Source organism: Myxine glutinosa, chromosome 7 (assembly GCF_964187855.1).
Source record: "Myxine glutinosa chromosome 7, kmMyxGlut1.1, whole genome shotgun sequence".
In the NCBI taxonomy this organism is placed as follows: Eukaryota; Metazoa; Chordata; class Myxini; order Myxiniformes; family Myxinidae; genus Myxine; species Myxine glutinosa.
In genome coordinates this window covers 103693253-103721175 of record NC_136267.1, presented here as the reverse complement: position 1 = coordinate 103721175, position 27923 = coordinate 103693253, and the positions used below count along the sequence as shown (strand labels likewise).

Genomic DNA, 27923 nt, shown 5'->3' with positions numbered 1-27923 from the left:
TTGTTCCCCACATTGAAGAAACACATTCTCAAAGCCTATGAATTGGTCCCGGAAGCTTACCGGCAAAAATTCCGGAATGCCAGGAGGAGGGAGAGTGAGACCCACGTGGAGTTTGCCAGATTGAAAGAAACCATGTTTGATAGGTGGTGCGATTCAAAAGGAGTTGGGAAAGACTTCGAACTATTGCGACAATTGATCCTGGTGGAGGAGTTCCAACAGTGTGTCCACGAGGACATTAAAATACACCTGGAGGTGTACCCAAGTATGAGGCAGCGACCATGGCAGATGACTATGCCTTAACCCACAGGATGGGGTTCCACAACCCTAACTTCTCGCCTAGACTTAGCCAGGGGAGCTGTGGTACGGCAGGGGCGGAGAACGAAAATTCATGGGGTGGGCCTCGAGAGGAGGACCACTCTGATATCACGACTTCTAGAGGTCAGAAGTCAACGGTTTCAAGGCAGACGTATCCTCAGTGGACCTCGAGGCAGACCACGAGGTTCTCCTCCGGGCCTACTTGCGCTTTTTGCCATAAACCAGGACACTTGATGTCCCACTGTCATGCTTTGGGAAAGGAAAATCAGGAGCGGAATCCGACTAGTACAACTCCGAATGCGATGGCAAACGGGATAAATCGCCCGCAGAAGAGTTACCAACCATTTATTTATGAGGGGCTTGTCTCGCTGGAGGGAGACTCGACTAACCCAAGACCTGTTAGGGTATTGAGGGACACAGGAGCACATCAATCCTTAATGCTTGAAGGCATTTTGCCATTGTCGTAGAGTACAGCAACTGGTGATAGTGTTCGGTTGCAGGGGATCGGTGGCTGGGTTAGCGCTCCCCTTCATGTCATCAATCTAGAGTCTGATTTGGTGTCAGGACCGGTCACCGTGGGGTTGCAAGCCACTCTTCCTGTAGAGGGAGTATCAGTTGTGATTGGGAATGATTTGGCCGGGGGTTAAGTTTCTAGTAACCTGATGGTTGTGAAAAAGTGCGATATGGGAAGCAACACCACACCAGTCAGGGATGGAGGCAAAGTTGGCAAGCTTTTTGTAGGTGGACTGAACTTCAAAACAAAGGAAGAGGTTCTGGAGTCTACCTTCAACAAATATGGACCGCTTTTGGAAGTGCTGCTGATAAAAGACAGGGAGAGCCAAAAGTCAAGAGGGTTTGGCTTTGTCACATTTGAAAACTCAAGGGACGCCAGAAATGCAGAAAAGGATCTGAATAACCAGGAGTTGGAGGGTCGGACCATAACAGTAGGGAAGGCATTTCGTCGGCGTCAAGGGGGCTACAGAAGGAGATCGTTATTCACGTGACGACAGTGACAGGTGGTCCAACCGTGAATCTTAGGGAAGTTAGAAAGAGTTGAAGCACTGAATGCTGCAGAGCAGCCGAGCCAAAATTCCTACACGGATTAACCGTGACGCCACGTTCCTAAAGGCGTGCAGGTAGTGAACTTTCCTACACGGATTAACCGTGAACGCCACGTTCCTAAAGGCGTCCATGTAGTAAACGTTCCTGCACGGACTAACTGTGAACTTCACGTTCCTAAAGGCGTCCATGTAGGGAATACTCAGCTCGGCCTTCCGGGCAAAAAGTGCTATCAGGAGGCAATAGGTGGTTTGTTGACAAGTTGGCCTGCAAAGAAAGTTTTCGCTGTGGTCAAACTTTCTTTCCTGAAGGGGGGAAGTGTTACGGACTTGGCCTTAATGGTTGTTGTTATGAGTATTGTTGCTGGTTCGAAGTATTCTAGATATTATGCTTATTGTGACTTAAGGGAAAGGGTTGTTGTGAGTAAAAGATTTAAAAGCGCTCCTGGTAAAATGTGGCCAAAAATCCGGATCGAGACCGGAAGAGGTGGAGCGAAGAAAAGGAGGTGGGAGGAGATCGGAAAAAGAGGTGGTGGTGGAGGCTCCGGGCCGAGCGTTCGACGTACAGTGCGAGAGAACCTTGCGTCCTGGAAAGGAAGTTCGGTCGATAAGAAATATCGCCGGAGTGCGGGGAGCCTGTGTCGCCGGGTATTCTCAGTGTGGTCCCAGAGGATCCAGGCCTTGAGAACCCGGGTTGGAGCGAAAGCCGTCCGCCATTTTGGCCACGCGAGCACCCTGCAGTGAACAGGCTTTTGTCGTGTCGGCTGGGCATTATTCCCTGGTGGATTGCCGGGAACGGCTATGCCAGAAACGGACACGTGAGAATTATACGGAGGCTCACGGGTTGAACCGCCACGTGTACGTCGGAGCGCATCTTTGTGAGGTTCCTTGCCACCGCTGTGTTGCTGGGGGCTGAGCACGTGACCTGGGTGTCGTCTCGCTCGTCTACGCCTCAATTGACCACCGGGCCTTGACTCCCAGATCGCGGGAGGGAGCGCAGCTTTGTGAGGTTCCTCGCCACCGCTGGGTTGCTGGGGGCTGAGCACGTGACCTCGGGGTCGTCTCGCTCGTCTACGCCTCAATTGACCACCGGGCCTCGACTCCCTGATCGCAGGAGCGCACAGAGACATTGGGACTTCGCCTTGGAGGGGAGCAGAGACATTGGGGGAGGTGACATGAGTGGGGTTAAGGGGGCTTGACAAGGATATTATCGTAAGATTTGAAAGTAGGGGTGATTGCCCCATTGCTGTATGGCTCTTTGTGTGTGATTTATAATATAGTCTGGTTTGCTTATAACTTGGTGTGGTTGCATCATTGGTTCGGCTGTTTCATTTGCTGGTTCCATTGAGGGACGTTATTTGCTGGGTTTCAACCAGGGATAACACATCTTTCTGCCGGGGACCCTCTCGGGGTTCGGAGGTCCACGGAGACCAGAGGTAAGGGGGGGGGGGGCTCGTAACAATTGTCATGCTGAAACAGGAAAGGGCCTTCCCCAAACTGTTTCCACAAAGTTGGAAGCACACAATTGTCTAGAATGTCATTGTATGGTATAGCATTAAGATTTCCCTTAACTGGAACTAAGGGGCCTAACACGAACCATGAAAACAGCCCCAGACCATTATTCCTCCTCCACCAAACTTTACAGTTTGCACTCTGCATTTGGGCAAGTGGCGTTCTCTTGGCTGCTCGTTCTTGGCGTTCGTTCCAAGACTCGCTGCTCAGATGCAACCCCAACCATTCCACTAGCTAGATTGGAGAGATGATGATATGTTAGTGATGACGATCAAGGATTGTGTGACGATGGATGGCAGTGAGAAAAAATGATGAGCTTGGTTTGACTAACTAACTAAAATTACCCGAATTTTATAATGTGCAAGGAACATTGTAGTAAAATTTGTAAAAATTGATGAATTAATGATTGTTTTCTCTTTCTTCCCTTTTCCTTCTCAGAAAAATTTGTAAAACTGAAACGGCTGATGGCAGGGGGGGTCGCGTGTGTTTCGGGGTTTTGAGAAAGGGGTCGCTAGTACAAAAAGGTTGGGAACCACTGCTCTAAGCTGTCTAGCCTGGGTGCGAATCTCAGATCCAGCTATAAACTGTCATCCTGGTGCTTCACAGGCAGGGTGATTCAAAATGTGCCAGTCCCTTGGATGGACGTTAAATTGGGCAACCCATCTGCCGGCATAAGTCGGTGGTCGTGTCAGACCCCAGTAAACCTTTGTGAAGAGTAGCCGAGCTATCGCTGACACCATGTACAAATTCCAAATTCCTGCCATAACCAGCTGGGGGAATTGCATAAGTGGTACAGCCGAGCTTCCAGCAGTGGTGCACACATCACACATCAGCAACCTTAGTCACCCATGCCACTACATACATGTACAACCACCCACAGGCCCCTAGAAACATTAAAACTACACCACAAAATATACGACAGTGACGTCCTTCATAACATCCCCCACCAAACAATGGAAACAACAAAAAACCACATCCACAGCCACATCACCATAAACGCAATAAACAACCTGGGCCCAAACAGTATCTAGGGCACAAAACCGCCATATATCGATGACAGAGAAACTACTCCCCAGGTCTGATCACGTTCACCTTTCACCCCTTCATTGTGGACACCACCCACAACTTTTACACTACAAACATAGACTCAAAGACACCACTGACGACTCCTGCAACCACTGCCAGGCCGCTCCACACACAGTAAAACATATCAAGAAAGACTATGCGGTCCTGGCTTCACGTAGGCAAGAGCACAACATCTTGTATGGGAGGGATCTCTGGGTCGCTCCTGTGAGATTGATCGGCTATCTTCGTGTCGCTGGTCTGTTCAACCAGAACTGACTGGGGCAACACAACAACAACCAGCAACAACAACAACCAGCAACCACGGGCTGTACATGAAATTATGATGAATTTGAATTTAGGAATATACAGTATGAGTGTGTTAATTTTGTGTCGACTGTTAATCGTGTATTTGCTGGAAATTTGGAAGAGCATTCTTTGTGGGATTAGTCATTGTGCTCAGATTTCCAGGTAGCCCTTGAAAGCACGGGGTGGAGTTGCTCAGGAGAAGCATAGGTTGCCAACTTCCTACAGGAGAATATTTCTGTGAGACAAATGATGTCAGAATACTTACACAAAAACGTACTTTCTCTCATGCACCATGCAGTTTATCCCACCCCATCTACGGTTTTCCTATACATCCTCTAGTTTAGACCCTCGTACATTGAATCCTGTGGAGAGGAGGTTGCAGTCAAACAGCTTTCTTTCTCGGTATGGAAAGCTAACCCAAATGGAAATAACCTTCGTTCATTGCAGAAACAAGTGTGTGTTCATCCTGAAGTTTTGATTGTTTGGATTGCTGTTCAGTTTGTTCCCCTAAATCCCTCCCTTTCATGTAGTATTCCACTTTTAGGTCATCTCCACCAAGTCGAGCCATGACATTTACACTCATACCGCATTCATACTGCCATGTGTTCCGTTCCATGGGGCATGACCATTCTGGTGTTCCGAGCCATAAAGCAGACCGGACCGTTCGCTCTTGCACATTGTGAGCCAAATCAGTCCTTTATTTGTTATACAGCTCCCTTATTATCTCCACAGGATGTCTTTTCGGCCACCTCTACAGGTACATTAAACAATCCAAACCATGATATTTTCCACCTCTGTTACCCCCATGTCTCCCCCAACACTCACATCCTTCCAAATTACCAGTTTTTCTTTCCTGAAATTTTGCTTCTGCGTCCATCTTGTCCACCCCGAGCGTCCTCATTCCTCCAGGTCAGGTCAGGTATGGGAGCATTCACCAGAGCAGTGCGTCGCCGCATCCACTTTCCAACGGTACTCCAGAGGCCTCCGTCTGGCCATCCCCCAGGCTGATCCCTGGCCTATCCCTATCTCTTTGAGATGCCGATCAACCTGCTGCAACCACGAGGCACTAGGTCAGCACGTTGACCTCCTCCACTCACGAGGCTCCCTTGCTGAGAGTATCTGGTGAGCTGGATCAGCATCCGGAAAATGAGCCACATGTCCATACAGCCGCAGCTGACGCTCACCGACCATACAGGAAACAGATCTCATCTGAGTCTCTCTCAGCAATTTCTTGTTGGGCACGAAGTCTGACCAGCGATAGCCAAGGATTCTCAGAAGAGACTTGGTTCCATAGGAGTTAAGTCTCATTCTCTGGCCCTTGGTAAGGGTCCAGGTCTCACATCCGTAGAGAAAGACTGGAAGCACCAAGGGCTTAAAGACTCTGACTTTCGTCCTCCTGCATAGATACCGACAGCACCACACCCCATGATCCAGTGAATCCATGACTCCCCAGGCCTGACCCAGACATCTATCGACCTCTGGCTTGCAACATGCGGAGACATGAATAACACTGCCAAGATAAGTGAATTTCTTCGTGACCTCAACATCTTCGCCACATGCAGGCACAGACAAGACAGCAGCATCCAAGATGTCATTGAAAGCCGGGATCTTGGTTTTGACCCAGGAAATCCGTAATCCCAGCGGCTCCGCCTGCTCATTCAGTGCCTGGAGGGCCCCTGTAAGAATATCCAGCATCCTTGCAAAGATGACTGCATCATCTGCGAAATCAAGATCAGAGATGTTGACACTCCCAAACGATGCACCGCAGCCTGACCTCTCCGACACCTTCCCCAGAATCCAGTCAATACAAGCGCTGAAGAGTGTGGGAGCCAGTACACACCACGTGCCGAACTCCAGTAACAACTGGAAATAGGTCCGAGATGGAGCCACCACACCTCACAGCACTCTCAGTACCAGAGTATAGTTAATTCCTCCACACATCCCTTATTTATCCCAGTCTCCCTCTTTTATCCTTCAACCATGCTTTTGGTGTTTCTCTCTTTCTCTCTTTCTCTCTTTCTCTCTTTCTCTCTTTCTCTCCTCTCTCTCTCTACTGTTCCTTTTGTTCTGTTGCATCCTGTTCTGTTTGGTGTTCTCCCTCTTCCACGAGCCTTTTTTTTTGTATACAAGATTGAGGCTCGTGTAAAATGAATGAATGACAAAAAAACAAACGGACATATAAGACATAATAAAAGGAGCGGGAGACAAGATGGGGAGAGAGAGGGAAGCACACAAATACAACATTTGAGAGCAGGGACATCGGGAGATCTGTGGGAGGGAGAGGGTTTGGGGGGAGGAGGCGTGGGAAGGGGGGGGGGGGGGTGGAGGGTGGGAGTTTAATCGTAGCCTTAACATTGTATACAAAAAACAAACAGTCTCCTCACTGCCAGTCATGGTGGCACTTTGTTAAGTCTGTCTCTGATGTATGTGTGTTCCTTCCCTCAACCTCAAAAGGCAGTATTGCAGACTTTGTCCAAGAGAATGCAAACTACGTTCAAGATAAGTCAGAATGTCTCGACTGTCTTGGCCTGCAAGTCTCATTTACCCAACTCAACCCATCCTGTTCTGTCCCCATCTTACCCCCAATGTACCCACTGTCTACTGTAGCTTACTCTGTGTCCTTCTCATCTGAGAAGGTAGATAAAGTTATATTTAGCTTTGACCCTTCTTCAGTGATGGGCCCAGATGGCATCAGTGCCCATGTTCTCAAATCATTCTTTTCTTTCTCTCTTGCCATTCTTGCTCTCCCCTCTATCTGTCCTATTTAGTCTGTCCTTCTCCTTTTGCCACATTTGCATTGAAGTTGGCAAATATGACTCCCATCCACAAGAAGGATGCAAAAAGGAGATCCTACCAACTATAGGCCAATGAGCTTGCTTCCAATTACAAGCAAAGTCATGGAATCTATCATGCTTCTGATGTCAAATCTTTCCTGTTTCCAAACAGCGCTCAGAGCCTGATCTCTGATCATCAGTTTGGATTCTATCCCAGTCACTCTACTCTGGATGTAATTATGTTCCTCAGAAATGGTTGGAGGCCCTGAATCTCAAACAGTCTCCCTGGACATATGTGGTGTTGTGCATAGAAGGTACGCTAGAGGGGGTGTGGCAAAGAGGAGGGGAGTTCCGGGTAAAGGACGGAGCATGGAGAGGATTGGAATGGGACGTGCGTGCGTCTGATGTTGGATTGAATAAAATTGTTGAGATTACTGAATTCTTCATTCTTGGAGTACTTTACGACACAACAACATATCTCAGGCATTCGGCACAGTCTGGCATCCTGTTTTGTTTGCCAGGTTCTCTGCCTATGGCATAGAAGGCCACCTTCATTCCTGGATTTCTGGCTTACTCCAATCATGTTGCTAATGAGTTACCATCAATGGAACCCTTTCCTGCACTCTCTAAGTGGAGGCTGGAGTTCCCCCAAGGTTGGAGTTCCTCAGTTCCTGTTCCTCGATCATATTTTCAGTATATTAATTACCTCTCTGATGCTCCGTATAACCTTCTCTTCCATTTTGCAAACGACTCCACATTGTATCGTACAGTACCCCCATCCCTCTGCTAGGGAGGCAGAGAGTGGCTGTGTCTCTCTCTGCTGATCGGAAAATGATTAGACACTAATCTCATGAATAGAACATGAATCCTGTAAAACCTCATATTCTCACCATATCGCTCTGAAATGATCATCAAGCCAACTCAGCTATCTATTTCATTGGTCATGCACTGGAATTGGTTCAGTCTCTTGAACTTCTAGGCATCACCATCAGCCATGACCTTTCCTGGGTCAACCGCATAAAGCTGGCCTCAAAAGCTAGCCGCAGGCAGGGCATCCTCCATCAATCGAAGTCTTTCCTTGGAAAATCAGGGCTACTCACAGTCCTTTGTCCATAGCTCAATGGATTACTGCTCTCCACTGGGCTGGAGCCCCAGCATCACAACTGTGTCTCCTGGATTCTGTGGAATTTTAAGCTCTCAAATTTATTGGAACCTACCGTGATGAGGCCAAATCATAGGGTCTGTTGCAAATCACACGCAGGTTGGTGGCTTCTGTTTTATACTGTTGATTCTCCATTATTGCTGCCTCTGCTCTCTCAGTCCTCTGACACTGCAGCAACTCCAGGATGCACATGTTCTTCCAGTAACCCCCTCCTGGTTGAACTTCCAAAATCCAGTCTGACTGCACATCTCAACTGTTTTTTTCATCTCTTCACCAGTCTATGGAACCACCTTCCAGAGGCTGTTCTGTCTCAATCTTCCCTCCAAGGCTTCAAGCAAGCAGTATCTCTATCTCTTGTCATCTATAATTCTGACCCATGGTCTTTAGTACCCCCATTAACTTTAGTACCCCCACTCAACCATTTTACTTGCAAGTTTCAGTGTTTCTTCCCCTCCTCGATTGGTTAGGGAAATGTGAAGTGTATGAAAGCAGGACAAATAAGGGGCTGGAAAGATATTGGGAGGAGTGGGAGAGCTCCAGGAAAGTGTGTGTTATATCTGCAAACTGGCATGTTAACTCACTGCTGTGAGTTAATGTTTGCTTTACGACGGCTGTACTGGTTTACGGCACATGACCATTTTGTCAAGAGATAATCGACATTACAGTGCATTCAGAAAGTATTCAGACCCCTTCACTTTTTCACATTTTGTTATGTTGCAGCCTTATGCTGAAATCGTTTAAATTCATTTTTTCCCTCATCAATCTACACTCAATACCCCATAATGACAAAGAGAAAACAGGATTTTAGAAAGTTTTGAAAATTTATTAAAAAGGAAAAAACTGAAATATCACATTGACATAAGTATTCAGACCTTTTGCTATGACACTTGAAATTTAGCTCAGGTGCCTCCCATTTCTCTTGATCATCTTTGAGATGTTTCTACACCCTGATTGGAGTCCACCTGTGGTAAATTCAATTGATGGGACATGATTTGGAAATGCACACACCTGTCTATATAAGGTCTCACAGATGACCATGAGGTCGAATGAACTGCCTGCACAGCTCAGAGACAGGATTGTGTCGAGGCACAAATCTGGGGAAGCCTACAAAAAAAATTGTGCTGCATTGAAGGTTCCCAAGAGCACAGTGGCCTCCATAATACTTAAATGGAAGAAGTTTGGCACAACCAGGACTCTTCCTAGAGCTGGCCGCCCGGCCAAACTGAGCAATCGGGGGAGAAGGGCCTTCGTAAGAGAGGTGACCTAGAACCCGATGGTCACTCTGGCTGAGCTCCAGAGATCCTTTGTGGAGATGGGAGAAACTTCCAGAAGGACAACCATCACTGCAACACTCCACCAATTTGGACTTTATGGCAGAGTGGCCAGACGGAAGCCTCTCCTCAGTGAAAGACACATGAAAGCCCACTTGGAGGTTGCAAAAAAGCACCTAAAGGACTCTCAGACTGTGAGAAATAAGATTCTGTGGTCTGATGAAACCAAGATTGAACTGTTTGGCCTCAATTCTAAGCGTCATGTCTGGAGGAAACCAGGCACTGCTCATCACCTGCCCAATACCATCCCAACGGTGAAGCATGGTGGTGGTAGCATCATGCTGTGGGAGTGTTTTTCAGCAGCAGGGATTGGGGGACTGGCCAGGGTTGAGGGAACAATGAACGGAGCAAAGTACAGAGATATCCTCAATGAAAACCTGAAACAGAGTGCTCAGGACCTTAGACTGGGTCGGAGGTTCACCTTCCAACAGGACAATGACCCTAAGCACACAGCCAAGACAACGCAGGAGTGGCTTAGGGACAGCTCTGTGAAGGTCCTTGAGTGGCCCAGCCAGAGCCCTGACTTGAACCCAATCGAACATCTCTGGAGAGCCCTGAAAATGGTTCTCCACCGACGGTCCCCATCCAGCCTGACAGAGCTTGAGAGGATCTGCAGAGAAGAATGGCACAAAATCCCCAAATCCAGGTGTGCAAAGCTTGTCGCGTCATACCCAAGAAGACTCGAGGCTGTAATCGCTGCCAAAGGTGCTTCAACTAAGTACTGAGTTAAGGGTCTGAATACTTATGTCAATGTGATATTTCAGTTTTTTCTTTTTAATAAATTTGCAAAACTTTCTAAAATCCTGTTTTCACTTTGTCATTATGGGGTATTGAGTGTAGATTGATGAGGGAAAAAATGAATTTAAACGATTTCCGCATAAGGCTGCAACATAACAAAATGTGAAAAAAGTGAAGGGGTCTCAATACTTTCTCAATGCACTGTACGTACATACGTGTCTGCATTTTTAAAAATCATTTTCTCGGCAGCCTTTGGTCCGATTGACACGAAATTTTCACCATAGTATGTGTCTACTCATGTTAAAATTTTTAGTGATAATATGACGTCATAGATCACATGCTACAGACGCCATATTATTTAAAGTCATTTAATTATTTTCTCATTGACATGGCATGTTCACCATAATATGCGTCTACTCGTTTAGAATTTTTTATTGATATCTATTATATCTAGGTTACATGGCATGCGCACCATCTTTGAGAAACCGAAAAAACTTGGACTCCGATATCTCCGAAACTTCTCCATGGAAAAAAATTGAAATGTGGCTTATTATAAGGAACTCCGCATGGGGAATGTGTTGTTAATGATGACGTCATTGGTGCCTTCATTATGACATCATAATTCAACAAGTACAACGCTTAGTTTGAAATTTCTTGAGCGTGTTCTACACAACAATTATATTGGAGAATGTAAATGTATGACGTCATCGGTCACATGATCTATCAGGCATATTGGATCTAACTTAAAAACCCTTTAAAAAAACAGAAGAGTTGGCTCGCATCTAGTCAACTGCACAGGGTAAGTATTCTATGAATACCATCTCGTTTTGTCATGAGTTTAACTCTATTCTGCTTCCATATAGACTCATCCAGGTGACATAAGGCTGAGTTGGCTTTTATGATGGGAGATGTAATCTCTTCACCAATCAAGATAGGTGAACTTTTTAACAGCATTAATGATTAGAGCACCTGCTCCAAGTCTGGGAGGTGGGCGGTGTAAACCCCGGCCAAATCATTCCAAAGACTTTAACAATGGTAGGTGCCACTTTCTCACTTGACGTTCAGCATTTAAAAGGATAAGAGCATGGCGGACAATCCCCATAGGTTGGCATGCATTGGGAGGGAGAAATACCTCCTTAGGAAATGTCCCGTGGAGTGCCATTGTTGTGGCGTCGCTGGTACCCAGAGTTTCCCAGGAGGTGACGGCACTTCCCCTAAACTCAGTGGCTGTGTTTGTCTCATCGAACAGTCCTGTGTTGTGTCTGGTGTATTCGTCTGTATGTGTGTGAGATGTGTATGTGCAAGCTCCACTACGAGCCTTAGATCCTGTAAAAAAAAAACCCAAAAAAAAACAACCTGATAATTTAGTAGCGATAACTTGATGTTTGTCATCTGTTGGGCTTCATGAGTGCGATTGTTTTTTCTTTTGTATGAATTTTTTTCTTCTGTGAATGTTTAACTCTGCCACCTAAGGTGGACGGAGCTTATGTATTCACCCCTGTTTGTCTCGTAGTTTGCTTGTCTATTTGTGAGCAATATATCTCAAAACAATACAGATGGATTCAGACGAAACATGGTGGACAAGTTGTGTGTGTGACCAGGATGAATCGATTAGATTCCCAGATCAGGATACTAGAACTTTTAAAGTGATTCTTCACAATTGAGAGATGGGGCCAAAAACGACCTATAGCAAAATATTTCAAAAAGTTGTGGACAGATTATGACAAATCTTGGTGGATGAATTGGGTAGGTGACAAGAACAAGCCGATTCGATTTTGGACAAAGTCTGGATGCAGATCTGACCTTTCAGTGGGATACAAAACCTAAACTGTTCAGCCTGGCGGAGGGATGCTCTCTACTTTGTGTCGTTCTCGTTTTTTATATGCACTGGTGTTTTTTGCTCTGTATGTGCTTTCTGGATTTCTGGATTGTTTCACCTTATCAGGTGTATTCTCAGAATAAGCCCTATTAAAAATTAGAGTATCTGTAATCAGATTACAGGTCGTAACAAAAATAATCACACCAGATTAAAGTCACTGGCTTGTATGGTGTGATTTTAGTAATGCGCTTTTTGTAACTCCCTAATACTGCTCATTTGTAAGAAACTCAATTTCGAATTTTTCCTCCTCAACACTAATGCAATAGCCACCAGGCTGTGGGTTAATCCCTAATTGGTATTTTCTTTTTTTTTTTGTGAGGCAAATCTGTTTGTGATTTCCTAAAGCATATTATCAGGTATTTTTACGTGAGAGATCCTTTTTAGAGATTGGACGTTGTGTAGGAAGGTGGGAAAGCTGCAAATGGGGTTGGATGGAGCAGGTATTCGAAGGAAAATATTATGGTCACAATAAGATACATTTTCAATTGATGAGGGTTTTCCAAGTAATCTTTTTGTTGTCTTTTTAACGACTTACACCAAATTTTTTGAACATAATACTGTATGTATGTAATGTCTATCATTATTTTTATATCGCTCAACTCCTCCAGAATTGAGAAATTTAATTGGCAGCAAACAATTTTGTTAAAGCAAATGTCATATTTTGCAATATGTTAAGATTTAAAGAATAGGAAATGCATTTGGTCCCAAATTCTGAAACAAATAAATCAAGTCTTTTTTATTTTATTTGTTCATTTAACAATGGTCCAGATAAACAATGAGTTGTTTATGATTATGCAAACAAACGAGGAAAATAGTTAGAATTTGCTTGATCAGTTTGATTTATTTTTATTTTTATGGATATCGTTCCAGACAAGGCATATAGCCACTCATGGTCTTTAAGGTAAGGTAAGGGGCTAAGGTAAGGTAAGGGGTTATTCTAGGTAAGGGGCTAAGAGAAAGTTCGAAAAATATAAGGATAAAGCAAAACAAAATAAAAATAAATAAACAAAAAAAATAACAAGAAAACATCCAAGATACCGGAAGTAGCAGAGGTCGGGTAAAATGCGATTAAACCTCAAAGATGTTTAAACATGTTCATCATGTTTAAACATATAAACGTGATTAAAGATGATGATTAAACCTCAAAAAAAAAAAAAAAAAGATGTAGGAAGTATGAATTGACATTCCTCTTAAAGCAGAGTAAAAAGTAGAATGATGGGAAGCATGTTACAGGTAGTGAACATAAAACACATAAAACTATCTGCATAGCCTTTCGTTCTGCACTTTGGATCAGCTATAGTGTATGGGTGAGCGGAGATGGCAAACATATCTTATGACGTGATTTTAAAAACTTGATGTTTTTACACCAACAGTACCATGGACTGGGATTTGGTGACTTTATATGCTTGACACTGCATGGAAGCATACTCTCTTTACAATAGGGAGGAAATAAAAAACACGATAAAAACACTAATTAATTACAATGATTAAATAATCTTCTTTGTCTCATCGATTTTGAGATGACATACCTCATTTTTCCTGTTTTGTTTTGCAGGTATTTGATGGCAACAGTAACTATGATACACCTGAGATGCGCAAGTTTGAGCCGGTGATGGTACAATTCGTCAAACTGTACCCTCTGCGCAGACCACCTGGTGGGATGGGCATCCGCATGGAGCTGCTCGGCTGTGACATGCTTGGTGAGAAACTCACAGGATGTCTCTTACATTTATACATGACAAAACTGTAATACCTGTACCAAGTTTTATAGTGTTTCATTGAGCAAAGAAATAGTCATACCTCAACCAGCAGAAAAATTCATAAAATATGCCACCCCAATGTTGGATGCAAATTAAGGTATGATAGCTGCCAGAATTTTGGAAATTCAATAAATGAGATATTGGAATTTTTATCATCGCATATTTTGGCCCTTAACTAATTTTCACTTTATAGGTCGGATCATCATGGCGTCATATTCGGGATGAAAGACTGTATTACCTATCCAGTGGGTCTCAGACTTACTAACGGGTTATGTTCCGAACAATCGTTCGTAAGTTGGACGTTCATAAGTCGGAACTCAATTTCCCATGGACTCTGTGTTATTAATGGTGGTTCGGTTCCACAACCAAGCCAAGAAAGCCTATTTAACACATAATTAAGCTGAAATATTGTACATTTGTATTAAGTAAATGATATAAAGAAAGTAAATAATATCTCTTCAAACTGTTAATTGTTAATGAAATTTAAAATCACTGTTAATGAAAGTAATAAATACTTTCCGTGTATATATTTTTTCTACACGAGCGAAGAACCCGCTCTGAGCCTCCCACCAGGCCGAAGGTTTGATCCATTCCGAGGAGCCATGACGGCACACGGCGTGGCAGTGCAAGATTCCTTTTTTTCTTTTTAACCGGAAATGAGTAGAACGATGAGTTTTCAAGTCATTCCATCAGACCCTTAATGTATACTCAAAGGTGGGTGACATCAGAGGCAGCTAAACTCGGCAATTTCCCAAAGTAGCTAAACTCAGAAATTTCCTAAACTCGGCAATTATAAATAATATATAAATATTACTGAAAAACGTTTGTAGAGATTATGACGTGCTGAAGTATCGACAGTAAAGACCATTAATTACGTGGTTCCCAATTAGCGGTCTGCGGTCATTTATCGCTGACCCTTGCCTTCACTGTTGAGAAAATGGTTATAAGAACCACTGCGTGTAGACCATGCAATGCTCAGACTCCTTACATCTCACAGAAGAAAGATTTACGATCTGCCAAACCAACGAGTCCCGACTTGCTCCACCCACTATGCTTGGTTCGTAAGTATGAGTGAATGTTCATATCTCAGACATAAGAAAATAATAATATACTATGGGGGTTCGTTCGTAAATCTGGGTGTTTATCGTCCGACGTTCTTAAGTCGGGTACCCACCTTATGGCTATATGCTGACAATCATGAGTCTGTACACCTGTTTGGGTCCATTATCACACCGGCATAATTTTTCATGTACATTTTTCACTCCTACTTTTCAGTATATACTATAACACAGAATCTTCCACAAAAGGATGGTACTGATGGACAGGTAAAGTAATTAGTAGTGGTAGTAGTAGTGCCAGTAGTAGTAGTAGTCATAGTATAAAACAGTGTTGTCCTGAATTATGTATTCGGTGACTGTTGCTGATCATTATTATGACTTTGACTCATCCCTTTCCTCCACCACACTTTCCATCCAAACAGCTGAATAGTACAGCCATGTAAATTATTCATTCTGAGCATTTGTCTTGTTCAATCTACACTAGAAACAGAAGAACCCCCAACACTGAAAACTTATGGTGAACGGGAATGTAGCGTCTCTCCAGAAGACTGCTCCAATGAATCTTCAACAGAGCCTGGAGGTGAGGCTGTCCAAAGCAAATGTACAAAGACGGACTGGTATCATTCATTTTTCACTGCAACCTGTTGAATTGTTTGTAATTTTCCATCAACATTTTACTTTGGTGTTCTTATTGGTATTTATAACTTTATAACGATATAAAACAAAATAATCTGCTGAAATAGGTGATTATTCAAGGCCGATGACAGTATCCACAAGGGAAGATGTCACCGGAGGGGTTTGCTATGTCTGTCTATCTGTCTGTCTGTCTGTCTCTCCATCCCTCCTGTTGTTTTCCAGACTTTTTCCCCTGACCCGTTAACATATCGAACTGAAACTTGGTAAATGGTTTTATAATGATAAGTTACAGAAACTGCACCTCATTCTGTAGCTTTATATACGGGACTTAAAACAATTTGTCCTACTGAATATGACTCACAATTGCTGAGTCCCTGGAACAAGAACATTCATTGGGACCAGGATGGGACATGTATTGCAAAGCAACTCTCCCTCTTGTTAGCAATCCTCTTGAATAAGTTCAGTCACTCAAACCATTGGGCCTCACAACCAGCTATGATCTTTCTTGAGCAAACCATATATCTAAGTTGACCTCCAAAGTGAGGAACCAACTGGGCATGGCAGACAAGCAGACTTTCCTTGGCACACCTGAAATTTGCTCAGCTTTCTCAGCTTCATGCAGTGGAAACTAAGGCCTTCAAAATCATTGGAATCTCCTGCGATTAAGCTGAGTCTTTGGATCTGTCACTTTCACATCACAGACAGGTCGGTAGTCTCCAGCTACTGTATTACCGCCTTCTTTCTGGTGTTGTACCATCTGTCCTTTCTGTGCTCCGTTCCTCCCAGGTTTCTGCAGGGTGCACGCAGTCCACCAGTAACCCTTTTAGGTGAGACTCCAGAAGCACTGCTCACCTCCACTCATCCATTCTTCTTTTTTTCCTGCCTGTGAAACCAACCTCCACATTCTCTTCAATCTCAATCTTCCTTCCAGGGTTTAAAGACAACTGTTCACCACCATCTCAGGTCATCTTCCATCTGCAATCACCATTTTTTTTTCTACCCCCATTAACGTCCTCAAGCCCACCTCTTTCCAGCTCAGATTTTCAGTTTGGGCTACGCTGTAGTTTGGGCTACGCTCAGTGTTACATATTTATGTGAATGTATGTGAATTACCATTCAGGTCTTTGCTTATCCGTGTGTAGTATATTAAGTTGTTGTGTAGTTGTTGTGGTTGGAGGGTCAGGAGCCCTTCTGAGGGAGTGGCCGGAAACGGAAGTGACCGGAAACGGGAGAGAAAAAGACACGAGGAAAAAGGACGAGTATTATTCTTGCTCGCCCCGCTCCGAGAAAAGGTGGGATCGACCTTGCGCTGCGTGGAACAGCGGCGTTCCGAAGCCTGGCTGGCGAGAGGAATTACCGGAACGTGTACCTGCCCGGTGGAGACGTCAAGTTGACGTGGGGCCGTGCATCGAACCCGCGTCTGGCCTCGTTCGCGGCACCGTCCAAACAGACGCGTGCGGGTCGCACGTTGGGGCCTAACGCGCCTTGCAAGCGGCGTGGGGTTTGGCTTGCTCTACCGTATCCGCTTCGCGTGGCCACGAGGGGCTGCAGCCTCGGTGCCTGGTACGATACCTGCCCGGGGGAAAAACGTCCACCCGGGGTTCGTTCAACCGCCCGAGAGCGGCGACGGCGACCATCATCTTGGTCAGGAGGGGCCCAGAGACATTGTGCGGGACCGAGACCAAAAGGGTGTCGTGAGTACTCACCGGGACACACATGTATAAGATGGCCATCTTACTCATAGGGAATCGATTGTGGCTGGGGAATTGTTGATGGTAGTGTATTGTTGATTGCTCGGGAAAAATCTCCGTGGTTGTGTCATTGAAATATTGTTGATGGTTGTGTATTGTTGATTGCTCGGGGAAAATCTCCGTGGTTGGGTCATTGAAATTGTATGGTATCATTACCATTGGAAATATATCCTTGAACATCAGTTGTCTCCTGGGTGAAATTCATATGGATTGCGTGGCGAAAGCGCATATATAATACAGCTTGCTGGCGGAGTTCCTCTCACGGTCCGGGGGTCACCGAGACCAGGTATTCACCGAGGGGACCACGTAACAGAATTGGGGGCTCGTCCAAATTACGATTTGCGGTTTCGCAATTGGGTCTACGTCCGGGATTTAAAATTGTGTAAAATAATAAAATAATAATTTTTTTTATTAATTAAAATTTATTAATTAATTATTAATTGGTAAAAATTTTTTTGAGAAATTGGGGTAAAGTCTTGGGTGGAGGTTAACAGGTGTTAACGATAGGCACCATGGCGTTTGTGGCACAGAACTTTGGGGTAACCCCGAGTGAGGCACAGTTCCGAGCGTTGCTAAAGTCGGACCTCTTGAAATTGGCCAAACATTTTAACTTGGAGGTCCGAACTAATTTGAGGAAGGCAGAGTTGCAGGCCACGGTGATACAATCTATGGTGGGATTAGGAACATGGGACGAGTTAGCCTGGGAGTGGCTACCCGAAGAACCAGAAGATGTTAAGCTCCGGAAACTGGAGTTGCAATTACGGAGCCAGGAACGGATTAAAGAAGAAGAAAGGAAAGCAGAAAAGGAAAGAGCAGAAGAAGAAAGGAAAGCAGAAAAGGAAAGAGCAGAAGAAGAAAGGAAAGCAGAAAAGGAAAGAGCAGAGGAAAGGAGAGTGGAACGAGAACTCCAGGAAAGGATGAAAACAGAGGAAAGGAAAGCAGAAGCAGAGGAGAGGAGAGCTGCAAGGGAACTCGAAGCAGAGGAGAGAAAAGCGGAAAGGGAATTAAAGGAACGTGACATGGAGCTTCAGCAAGAAATCAAATTCAAGGAGCTGGAGTTAATGAGAGAACGGGGAGAGGCACCACCCTTGCTGACGGGGTCGACACCTAACCAGAAAACCTGGGATGTGGGCAGACATGTGAGGCTGGTTCCACCGTTCAGTGAAAAAGAAGTCGCGAAATTTTTCCCACACTTTGAGAAAGTGGCTCGACAATTAAACTGGCCGGAGGAGGCCTGGACCATACTCGTGCAAAGTGTGCTGGTGGGGAAAGCTCAGGAAATTTATTCGGCGCTACCAATGGACCAATGTGCAGATTATGAGGTACTGAAGAAGCACATCCTCAAGGCCTATGAGTTGGTTCCGGAAGCTTACAGGCAAAAATTCAGGAATGCCAGGAAGAGGGAGAGTGAGACCCATGTGGAGTTTGCCAGAGTGAAAGAAAACATGTTTGATCGGTGGTGTGAGTCAAAAGGAGTCGGGAAAGACTTCGAGACATTGCGGGACTTGATCCTGGTGGAGGAATTCCAGCAGTGTGTCCACGAGGACATCAAAGTGTACCTGCAGGAAAAGAAGGTACCAAAGTTGTGGGACGCAGCCACCATGGCAGATGATTATGCCTTAACCCACCGAATAGGGGTCCACGAACCTAACTCCTCGCCTAGATCTCCGCAGGGGAGGTGGGGAACAGCAGGTGCGGAGAACGACCATACATGGCGGCGGCCTCGAGATGATTATGGGGACAACTATGATACCCCACCGGTTCGAAATCAGAGGGATGCGGGCCCAAGACAAACTTATAGTTCGGGGGGCCCGAGGCAGACCCCGAGTTTTTCCTCCGGGCCTACTTGCGCGTTTTGCAAGAAACCTGGACACTTGATGTCCAGTTGTTACCTCATGAAAAGGGACAACCCAGAGCGGAGTCCGACTATTACAACTTCGAATGCGATGGCTAGCGTAAGAAATCGCCATCAAAAGGGTTACCAACCATTTATTTCAGAGGGGTTTGTGTCACTGGTTGGAGCCTCGACTAACCGGAGACCGGTTAGGATATTGAGGGACACAGGGGCCCATCAATCTTTAATGCTTGAAGGCATTTTGCCATGGTCCGAGGAGACGGCAACGGGGGATAGTGTTCGTTTACAGGGGATCGGGGGTGGTGTTAGTGCTCCCCTTCAGGTCATCCAGTTGGAGTCCGATTTGGTGTCAGGACCGGTCACCGTCGGTTTACAAGCCACGCTTCCTGTAGAGGGTGTATCTGTGGTTATCGGGAATGATTTGGCCGGGGGTCAAGTTTATGGTAACCTGAGGGTTGGTAAAGAGCCCAGCAGGGAAAATAACACCACACCAGCTCGGGATGGCGACAAAAGTGCCAAGTTATTTGTAGGGGGACTGAACTTCAAAACAGAGGAAGAAGTTCTGACCTCTGTCTTCAACAGATATGGGCCGCTGGTGGAAGTGCGGTTGCTAAGAGACTGGCAAACGCAACAGTCAAGAGGGTTCGGCTTTGTCACGTTTGCCAGCACAAAAGACGCCAGAGAGGCAGAGAAGAATTGGAATGGCAAGGATTTGGAGGGTCGGACCATAACAGTAGGGAAGGCATTTCGTAGGCGTCGAGAGGTCTACAGGAGAGGACAACTGGGCGGTAGTTTTGGTAGTGGCCGAGAAGGAGACCGCTATTCATGGGACTACAGGGACCAGTGGTCCCACCCTAAGTATTAGGGAAGTTCTGAGAAGTTGAAGCACTGAAGGCGGCAGAGCCGCCGAGCCAAGATTCCTACATGAATTAACCGTGAACGCCGTTCCTAAAGGCGTCCATGTAGTGAACTTTCATGCACGGACTAACCGTGAACTCCACGTTCCTCAAGGCGCCCATGTAGAGAACTTTCCTGCACGGACTAACCGTGAACTCCGCGTTCCTAAAGGCATCCATGTAGTGAATACTCGGCTTGGCCTCCCGGAAAAAGTGCTATCGAGTTGCTTAACTTTGGATCTTTGATCAACCCCTTAACCTTCATTCCCAAGAAACTGACGGTCAAAGTCAGAGGGTCATGAGATGGAGTTTGATTTGGCAGGGACAATGTCGTTGTTGGTACTTAGTCCAGAGGGAGTAATCTGGAGGGGTTGTGGTGAAATTTTGGTTGCTTTATTTTTAAGTGATAACTGTGCCCGGGGGGAACGGATAATGTGGGGGGGGTTGAGTTATCTGGTTTGTTTCTCCAAATTGGCCGGCAAAGAAAGTTTTCGCTGGGTTCAAACTTTCTTTCTTGAAGGGGGGGAGTGTTACATATTTATGTGAATGTATGTGAATTACCATTCAGGTCTTTGCTTATCCGTGTGTAGTATATTAAGTTGTTGTGTAGTTGTTGTGGTTGGAGGGTCAGGAGCCCTTCTGAGGGAGTGGCCGGAAACGGAAGTGACCGGAAACGGGAGAGAAAAAGACACGAGGAAAAAGGACGAGTATTATTCTTGCTCGCCCCGCTCCGAGAAAAGGTGGGATCGACCTTGCGCTGCGTGGAACAGCGGCGTTCCGAAGCCTGGCTGGCGAGAGGAATTACCGGAACGTGTACCTGCCCGGTGGAGACGTCAAGTTGACGTGGGGCCGTGCATCGAACCCGCGTCTGGCCTCGTTCGCGGCACCGTCCAAACAGACGCGTGCGGGTCGCACGTTGGGGCCTAACGCGCCTTGCAAGCGGCGTGGGGTTTGGCTTGCTCTACCGTATCCGCTTCGCGTGGCCACGAGGGGCTGCAGCCTCGGTGCCTGGTACGATACCTGCCCGGGGGAAAAACGTCCACCCGGGGTTCGTTCAACCGCCCCAGAGCGGCGACGGCGACCATCATCTTGGTCAGGAGGGGCCCAGAGACATTGTGCGGGACCGAGACCAAAAGGGTGTTGTGAGTACTCACCGGGACACACATGTATAAGATGGCCATCTTACTCATAGGGAATCGATTGTGGCTGGGGAATTGTTGATGGTAGTGTATTGTTGATTGCTCGGGAAAAATCTCCGTGGTTGTGTCATTGAAATATTGTTGATGGTTGTGTATTGTTGATTGCTCGGGGAAAATCTCCGTGGTTGGGTCATTGAAATTGTATGGTATCATTACCATTGGAAATATATCCTTGAACATCAGTTGTCTCCTGGGTGAAATTCATATGGATTGCGTGGCGAAAGCGCATATATAATACAGCTTGCTGGCGGAGTTCCTCACGGTCCGGGGGTCACCGAGACCAGGTATTCACCGAGGGGACCACGTAACACTCAGTTTTCAGATTTTCCTTCCACTTCTGTGATTGAGAGTTCGTGGCTGTATCCATCTTGTGTCCTCCCTTTTGAACCATATTTGGTTCTGAACCTTAGCCAGACTATAAACTATCATCCTGGTGTTTTGCATGTAGGCTGTAGGGTGATACATTAATGATTGCGCCATCATTCAGATTGAGGTCAAACTGGGTGTCAATTTTGCTAGCAATAGTTAGTAACAGTGTAGCAACCATATAAACCATAGGACTGTAGACACTTACGCATAGGGTCTGGAACTTGTGCCCTATGTTGTGAAACTGGCCTGGTAATGACTTTCCATCAAGCCATGTAATTTGTCAACCGAAACACACAGAATTAAACCCAATTTTCACTCAAGCATAGCTAAGACATCTCCATAATATGTGTGTAAGATTTGCGATGACCATCGGCCAACGTGTACCAAGCATTTTGTGATATTGCTTACACTCTGTATTATCCATGCTTTTTTACAGTGTAGCCCACAGGGCAAAGCCGTCTAGAACAGTGTTTGTCCGTCTGTATGTATGTATGTATGTATGTATGTATGTATGTATGCATGTCCCCTCAAACATATACCAATCAGAGCTGAGGATCTGATCACATGACAGGGTGATGTGATTACGTCTGATGTCATTATGGCGGTAGGCGGCTGACTCTCCACACACCGCCATTTTGATTCCTATGCCATTCATGCCAAACATATAATCGAACCTGTCATATATCACAATCGCCATGCTCTACCTTTATGTTTTTAATTCAGTGTGAAACACAAACAAACCGATTGTTAAAATGACCATCAAATATCGAATGCATCGGCGTTACATCTCTTCCAACAAAACGGAACGTACCCAACCCTTGTGGGTATAATCTAGATTACAGTAGATCCTCAGTTCTGTAAGTAAAACTTACCTCATGGATGTCTGGATTCCTCCAACTTTCTTTGTTTAATGTTATAAACGGCATTAGCGACTGTTAAAAAAAGCTAATAACATGTGTTTGTGGTTTATCATGTTTTACAAGCCCGGCTATGCTGCTGTTCGACTTTCAGTCTTGTTTATACTTCAATAAGTGTTTATTCAGAAAATATTGAGTCCAGAATTATGATTTTGGTACCATATATCATTTTATTGATGCATTAATTTACATGCAGAAGCAGCAACTAATATAGTCAACTCCTTAGGCGCGTGCGATTTGCACTTCTGGAAGAGGAAGAGACTTCCGGAAGACTCTTCCGGTCATTCGATTTGGACTCTTCTCTTCTCGGAAGCTCTTCTGCCTCTTCCGTTATCCAGCAGAAGAGGCGGTTAGAAGAGGAAGAGGAAGAAGAGGTGGAAGAGGCAGAAGAGAAGAGGTTATACTTACGCAGCAAAACTTGCAAGTGAAAACACAATCTGGATATTTGCATCAACTTGTGATGTAGTGTCATCTTTGTCTAATTCTTCCATCATGAGTGCGAGTAATACATGTTTGGCCGCCATCTTGCTTCTCTGCTGCCTGTTCGGCGCAAAGCAATCTTCCGAAAGAGGCTTCTGTCTTCGGAAGAGACCAAATCGCACGTGCCTCTTGTCAATTAATATAAAATTAATGAAAAATTACACGGTAATTGAATAATATTTACATTTCACGCACAAACCAGGCAACATATTACAACTATTATTTTTTTCTTTCTTTTCAGATATCAAGTAAAGTTAATTGCTTAGTATATCGTGGAGATAGGCCTAAATGTTGTGCAGCATCTGGCTGTCGTGGGAAATACAGAGGAAAGCCATACAACATAGTAGAACGTTTCCCTGCTGATGAAGTGGAACGTGCCGTATGAATTTACGTGATGTCCAATAGTACATACAGGCAGTCTGAATGAGCGAGATGAACACTTTGTCTGTGCATCACAATTTGACTGCAAATGGGTCCCAGGAAGAGGAGGAAAGTGACCTGAGGGACCTCTGACAGTTTTCACGGGAGTGCCAAAGTCATGCATGAAGCAGTTGATTACCTCCCCCCGGCCAACAACAATGACTTCTGCTGCTGTTCATGAACAACTTTGCAGCAAACACCTCGGCAACAATGGTAAGATTTGTACCTTTGAAAAGTTTATAGAGGATATTGGCAGACATTTTTCAGATTTCAGCATAAAGTGTAATGGAGATGATCTTTCCATGTTCATGGTGGACAACATTGGAAAAAGAGTGGTCTATTTTCTCTCTTTCAAGAGAGTACAGTCACCTTTCCTATGAATGATGAAGATAGAGAAGTATGGTTTATGGTTATGAGATTTCGACGGAAAACTTCAAACTGCAAAAAGAACAGTCTTCTGCACAAATGGTCTCAGATTGAGGAGGTCCTCAAGGTTATCAACAATCATGGAGCCATGAACACCAATCATCTGGCCAGGGTGATGGAGGAGTTAAATTGTATAACAGAGATTCAAGATTCACTGCACTTCCAATTCCAAGCTTCGTTAAGCTGCGTTAATGTCTCGAGAAATGGGTTTCCATTCCAGGAGGTCAACAATGAACTTGAACAAGATGATGATGCATTTGTGAGTCATGCAGTATTTTATGATGTACTCTGCATTGGTCATTCCTCCAAAACTCATATAAATGACATCTCAATTTTATCCTCAGATAAGTCCTCCCTTCAGACTTCTTACAAGACCCCCTGGAAAAGTTTTTTTGGGCAAGCCAAACAGCGTTGTGGAGGAAACGTCTGCATTGATGTTGGAGATGTTCTCGCAGCAGCCAAGGTACGGCGGTTGCATCAACTCCTGAAACACAACTATTGGGGATGCCTCGTCGTGGTGGTTGCACCCCCCAACCCAAGTCGGGGGCTAAATCTTCCCCATTCTTCCCTGCTGCACGGATTCGTCAGAGCAGCGTGGTCACGGTCAGAGTGCCAATCGGTCCCGGTGGACGGGCCACTTCCCTCTTGTCTCTGTCTGTTTCTCTCTCTCTCTCTCTCTCTCTCTCTCTCTCTCTTTCTCTCTCTCTCTCTCTCTCTCTCTCTCTCTCTCTCTCTCTCTCTCTCTCTCTCTCTCTCTCACTCTCACTCTCACTCTCACTCTCTCTCTAACTCCAACTCTAACTCTAACTCTAACTCTCTCTAACTCTCTCTAACTCTCTCTCTAACTCTCTCTCTAACTCTATCGTTGCCCTGACTTTGTGAAGGCGGGGGTACACCATCCTGGATGTGGGGGATATCAGGGTCGCTCCTGAGAGATCGATCGGCTGTCTCCGTGCCACAGGCTTGTTCGAGAGAACTGTCCGAGGCTAAACAACAACAACAACTACCAAAAGAGGATATCATTGCCTTGGGTATTGCAGAGCCTAGCTGTCCCCTCTGCACAGCAGCAGCAGACATGAGGGACATATAGCACCTGAAAGACATAACGATTGCTAATACGCAGCTCCTCCTCGACCCCAATGACACTTTAAAGCATAAAGTTGTTTTCATCCATGGATTTCCGGCATACAAGCACCAAAATGGACATGGTGAAGACGAGGCAAAGGATGACATGGTGCCGAATGAATTTATTTAGGAATTGGATAGAGGGGGATTGAGGGTTCCCACATTGGACACTGCATTCTTTGTTCCCAGTGCTATCCACTTCCTCACAACCCTTCCGATACCCAAGAATAAATGTAGCTCATACCTCATATAACGTATGCCATTTGTGGATCCCCCGATGGCTGAAAACCTAAAGGCTCGTCGCACACTTGCCATCGTGTTACTCAAGGCTCATATCAACGATGTCAGTGATCGGGAACAACTTGGCTGTCTTCAATGCAAGGGGAAGCTTCAACATGAAAAACAATGACTTCAAGTGACCAAAATCATTTCTTAAAATCATCATATTAGCCTAACATCATTGATTGTATGTTATTGCAATTTTCATAAGTTACATGATTGTAAAATGTGTCTCAAGTGTTGAACCCGATTAAATTAAGAAGAGATTGGCTCACCACATTCATATAGCAATATTGTCTGTTGTAGAGACACAATAAATTATAATGAATCTGAACTATGGGAAAACAATTGCTAAAAATTCCCATAGACAGTGCAGAGTTTAAGCAATGTTACAAAATGCATACATCGGTCATAATTTTTAACACATATGTTGGGGAAATCTCTGAGCAATATTTGATTGAAAACTGGGTTTAATTCGGCCTATTTTTTGAAAAATTACATATAGCTATTTCTAAATTCATTTTTTTTCTAAATTCTTCGAAAAAAGAATATTTTCTAAATTCATTCCAGGCCTGTTTCACAGCGAAGGACCCAAGACCCGAGCATGAGTGCCAACAGTCCTTTCATTTAGGGTGTCTATGATATATATATATATATATATATATATATATATATATATATATATATATATATATATATATATGTATATATATATATATATATGTATATATATATATATATATATATATATATATATATATATATATATATATATATATATATATATATATATATATATATATATATATATATATATATATATATATCAGTCACTATGCGACCCCCATATCATCAGTGGAGAACCGCCAGCAAGGTGTCCCATACAGCTGCTGCTGCACCTTGCTGGGAGCGATAAGCACCGCCTGCCACACGGTAACGTTATTTCTGGTATCCACTCTAGATGGTTCTCTGGTATCCACTGGTATCCACTAGATCCACTAGATCTGGTATCCACTCTAGATCTCTGGTATCCACGATAACCACTGCTAGATGGTTCCTCTGGAGCTTTGCAGGCAATGCGGACATGCATGGCGATGACGTCATGCTGTCCGCTCATTAGGTTGGAGAACCAGATTACAGATACCATTATTAGTAACTCCCAACTGCAACCAGGTCGATTGCATATGATGAGTGGATACCAGAGATAACAGGTCGATTGCATATGATGAGTGGATACCAGAGATAACGTTACCGTGTGGCAGGCGGTGCTTATCGCTCCCAGCAAGGTGCAGCAGCAGCTGTATGGGACACCTTGCTGGCGGTTCTCCACTGATGATATGGGGGTGGCATAGTGACTGATATAAAAACCGAAAGGTTCACAGAGTTACAAGTGTATGGAAAGCCTCACTGCGTTGCCCTGATGAAGCCCCAACAAGGGCGAAACCAGGTCGGTAACTGTGAGTTTTGCATGCACTTGTGACAGTATCTGAATTTATAATCCGTAATGACGCACTGCTAGATGGTTCCTCTGGAGCTTTGCAGGCAATGCGGACATGCATGGCGATGACGTCATGCTGTCCGCTCATTAGGTTGGAGAACCAGATTACAGATACCATTATTAGTAACTCCCAACCGCAACCAGGTCGACTCCATATGATGAGTGGATACTAGAGATCCCCTCCCCCCTCCCCCCTGTTCCCCTCCCCTCCTCTTCCCCCTCCCCTCCTCCTCCCCCCCCCCTTCCCCCTACCCCCTCCCCCCCATTCCCCCCCCCTCCTCTTCCCCATCCCCTCCTCCTCCCCCGCCCGGCAATGCCGGGTACTTCTGCTAGTATATATTGTTACAGACACGACTTTGATGTTAAAGTGGGCCGAGCGGAATGGCCGTCGTGTCCGCACAAATTACCCGACTATACTCGACGTTGACGAAGTCGCGCGATGCTGGCTCAATAAGAAAAAGAAGACACCCGGCTGGGTTATAATGACACAATACGACACCAGGGGTTCAGTTCTCAAGACCTCCGGAGGAGGTTATATTAAGGCGGAAGGTTAGATTACAACTACAAGAGGGACAGCATAGAAAGACAAGCACTTAGACACACTCTTATATTAACCCCAACAGACGACAGATAAACGGGACAAAATGCTGACTCACACGGGGATTGATGGAAAGGACAGGCGGGTAGCGATGGCTCCAGGTGCACCTGGGCTCAAAGGTCAGAATCGACTCGGTCCGGTCCAGAGATGCGGGGAGGTCGCAGCGCTCGGATGGCGTCTTGTCTGCTCAAGCTGGGGGCGCATCTCTCTCAGCGCTCGCAGGTGGCTTTCCTTCTCCAAGCTGAGGCGCATCTCACTCAGCGCTCGCAGATGGCTTTCCTTCTCCAAGCTGGGTGCGCATCTGACTCAGCGCTCGCAGGTGGCTTTCCTTCTCCAAGCTGGGTGCGCATCTCTCGTCACATCCGGCGCGGGGCCGCGTATATCCGGCGGGGAGTGACACGCCCTCGGCTCGTTAGTTCCGCCTCGTGGAATCGGCACGTTGCTTCTCATTGGGTGCGTGCGGGGGGTTTACCAGGCTCCGCCCTTGACGAGGAGCTGACAAGGAGCCCCTTCGTG

General features: G+C 45.4%; 1 protein-coding gene across 1 annotated transcript in view; it reads left to right on the top strand.

The window, feature by feature from the left end:
• LOC137431612 (neuropilin-2-like) overlaps positions 1-27923 on the top strand; it is a 350182-nt gene that overhangs the window by 251822 nt on the left and 70437 nt on the right. Inside the window, exons 10-11 of the mRNA XM_068123132.2 lie at positions 13696-13840; positions 15443-15538. Of these exons, the coding sequence (XP_067979233.2) occupies positions 13696-13840; positions 15443-15538 (241 nt within the window). The remainder of the gene's footprint in view (positions 1-13695; positions 13841-15442; positions 15539-27923) is intronic.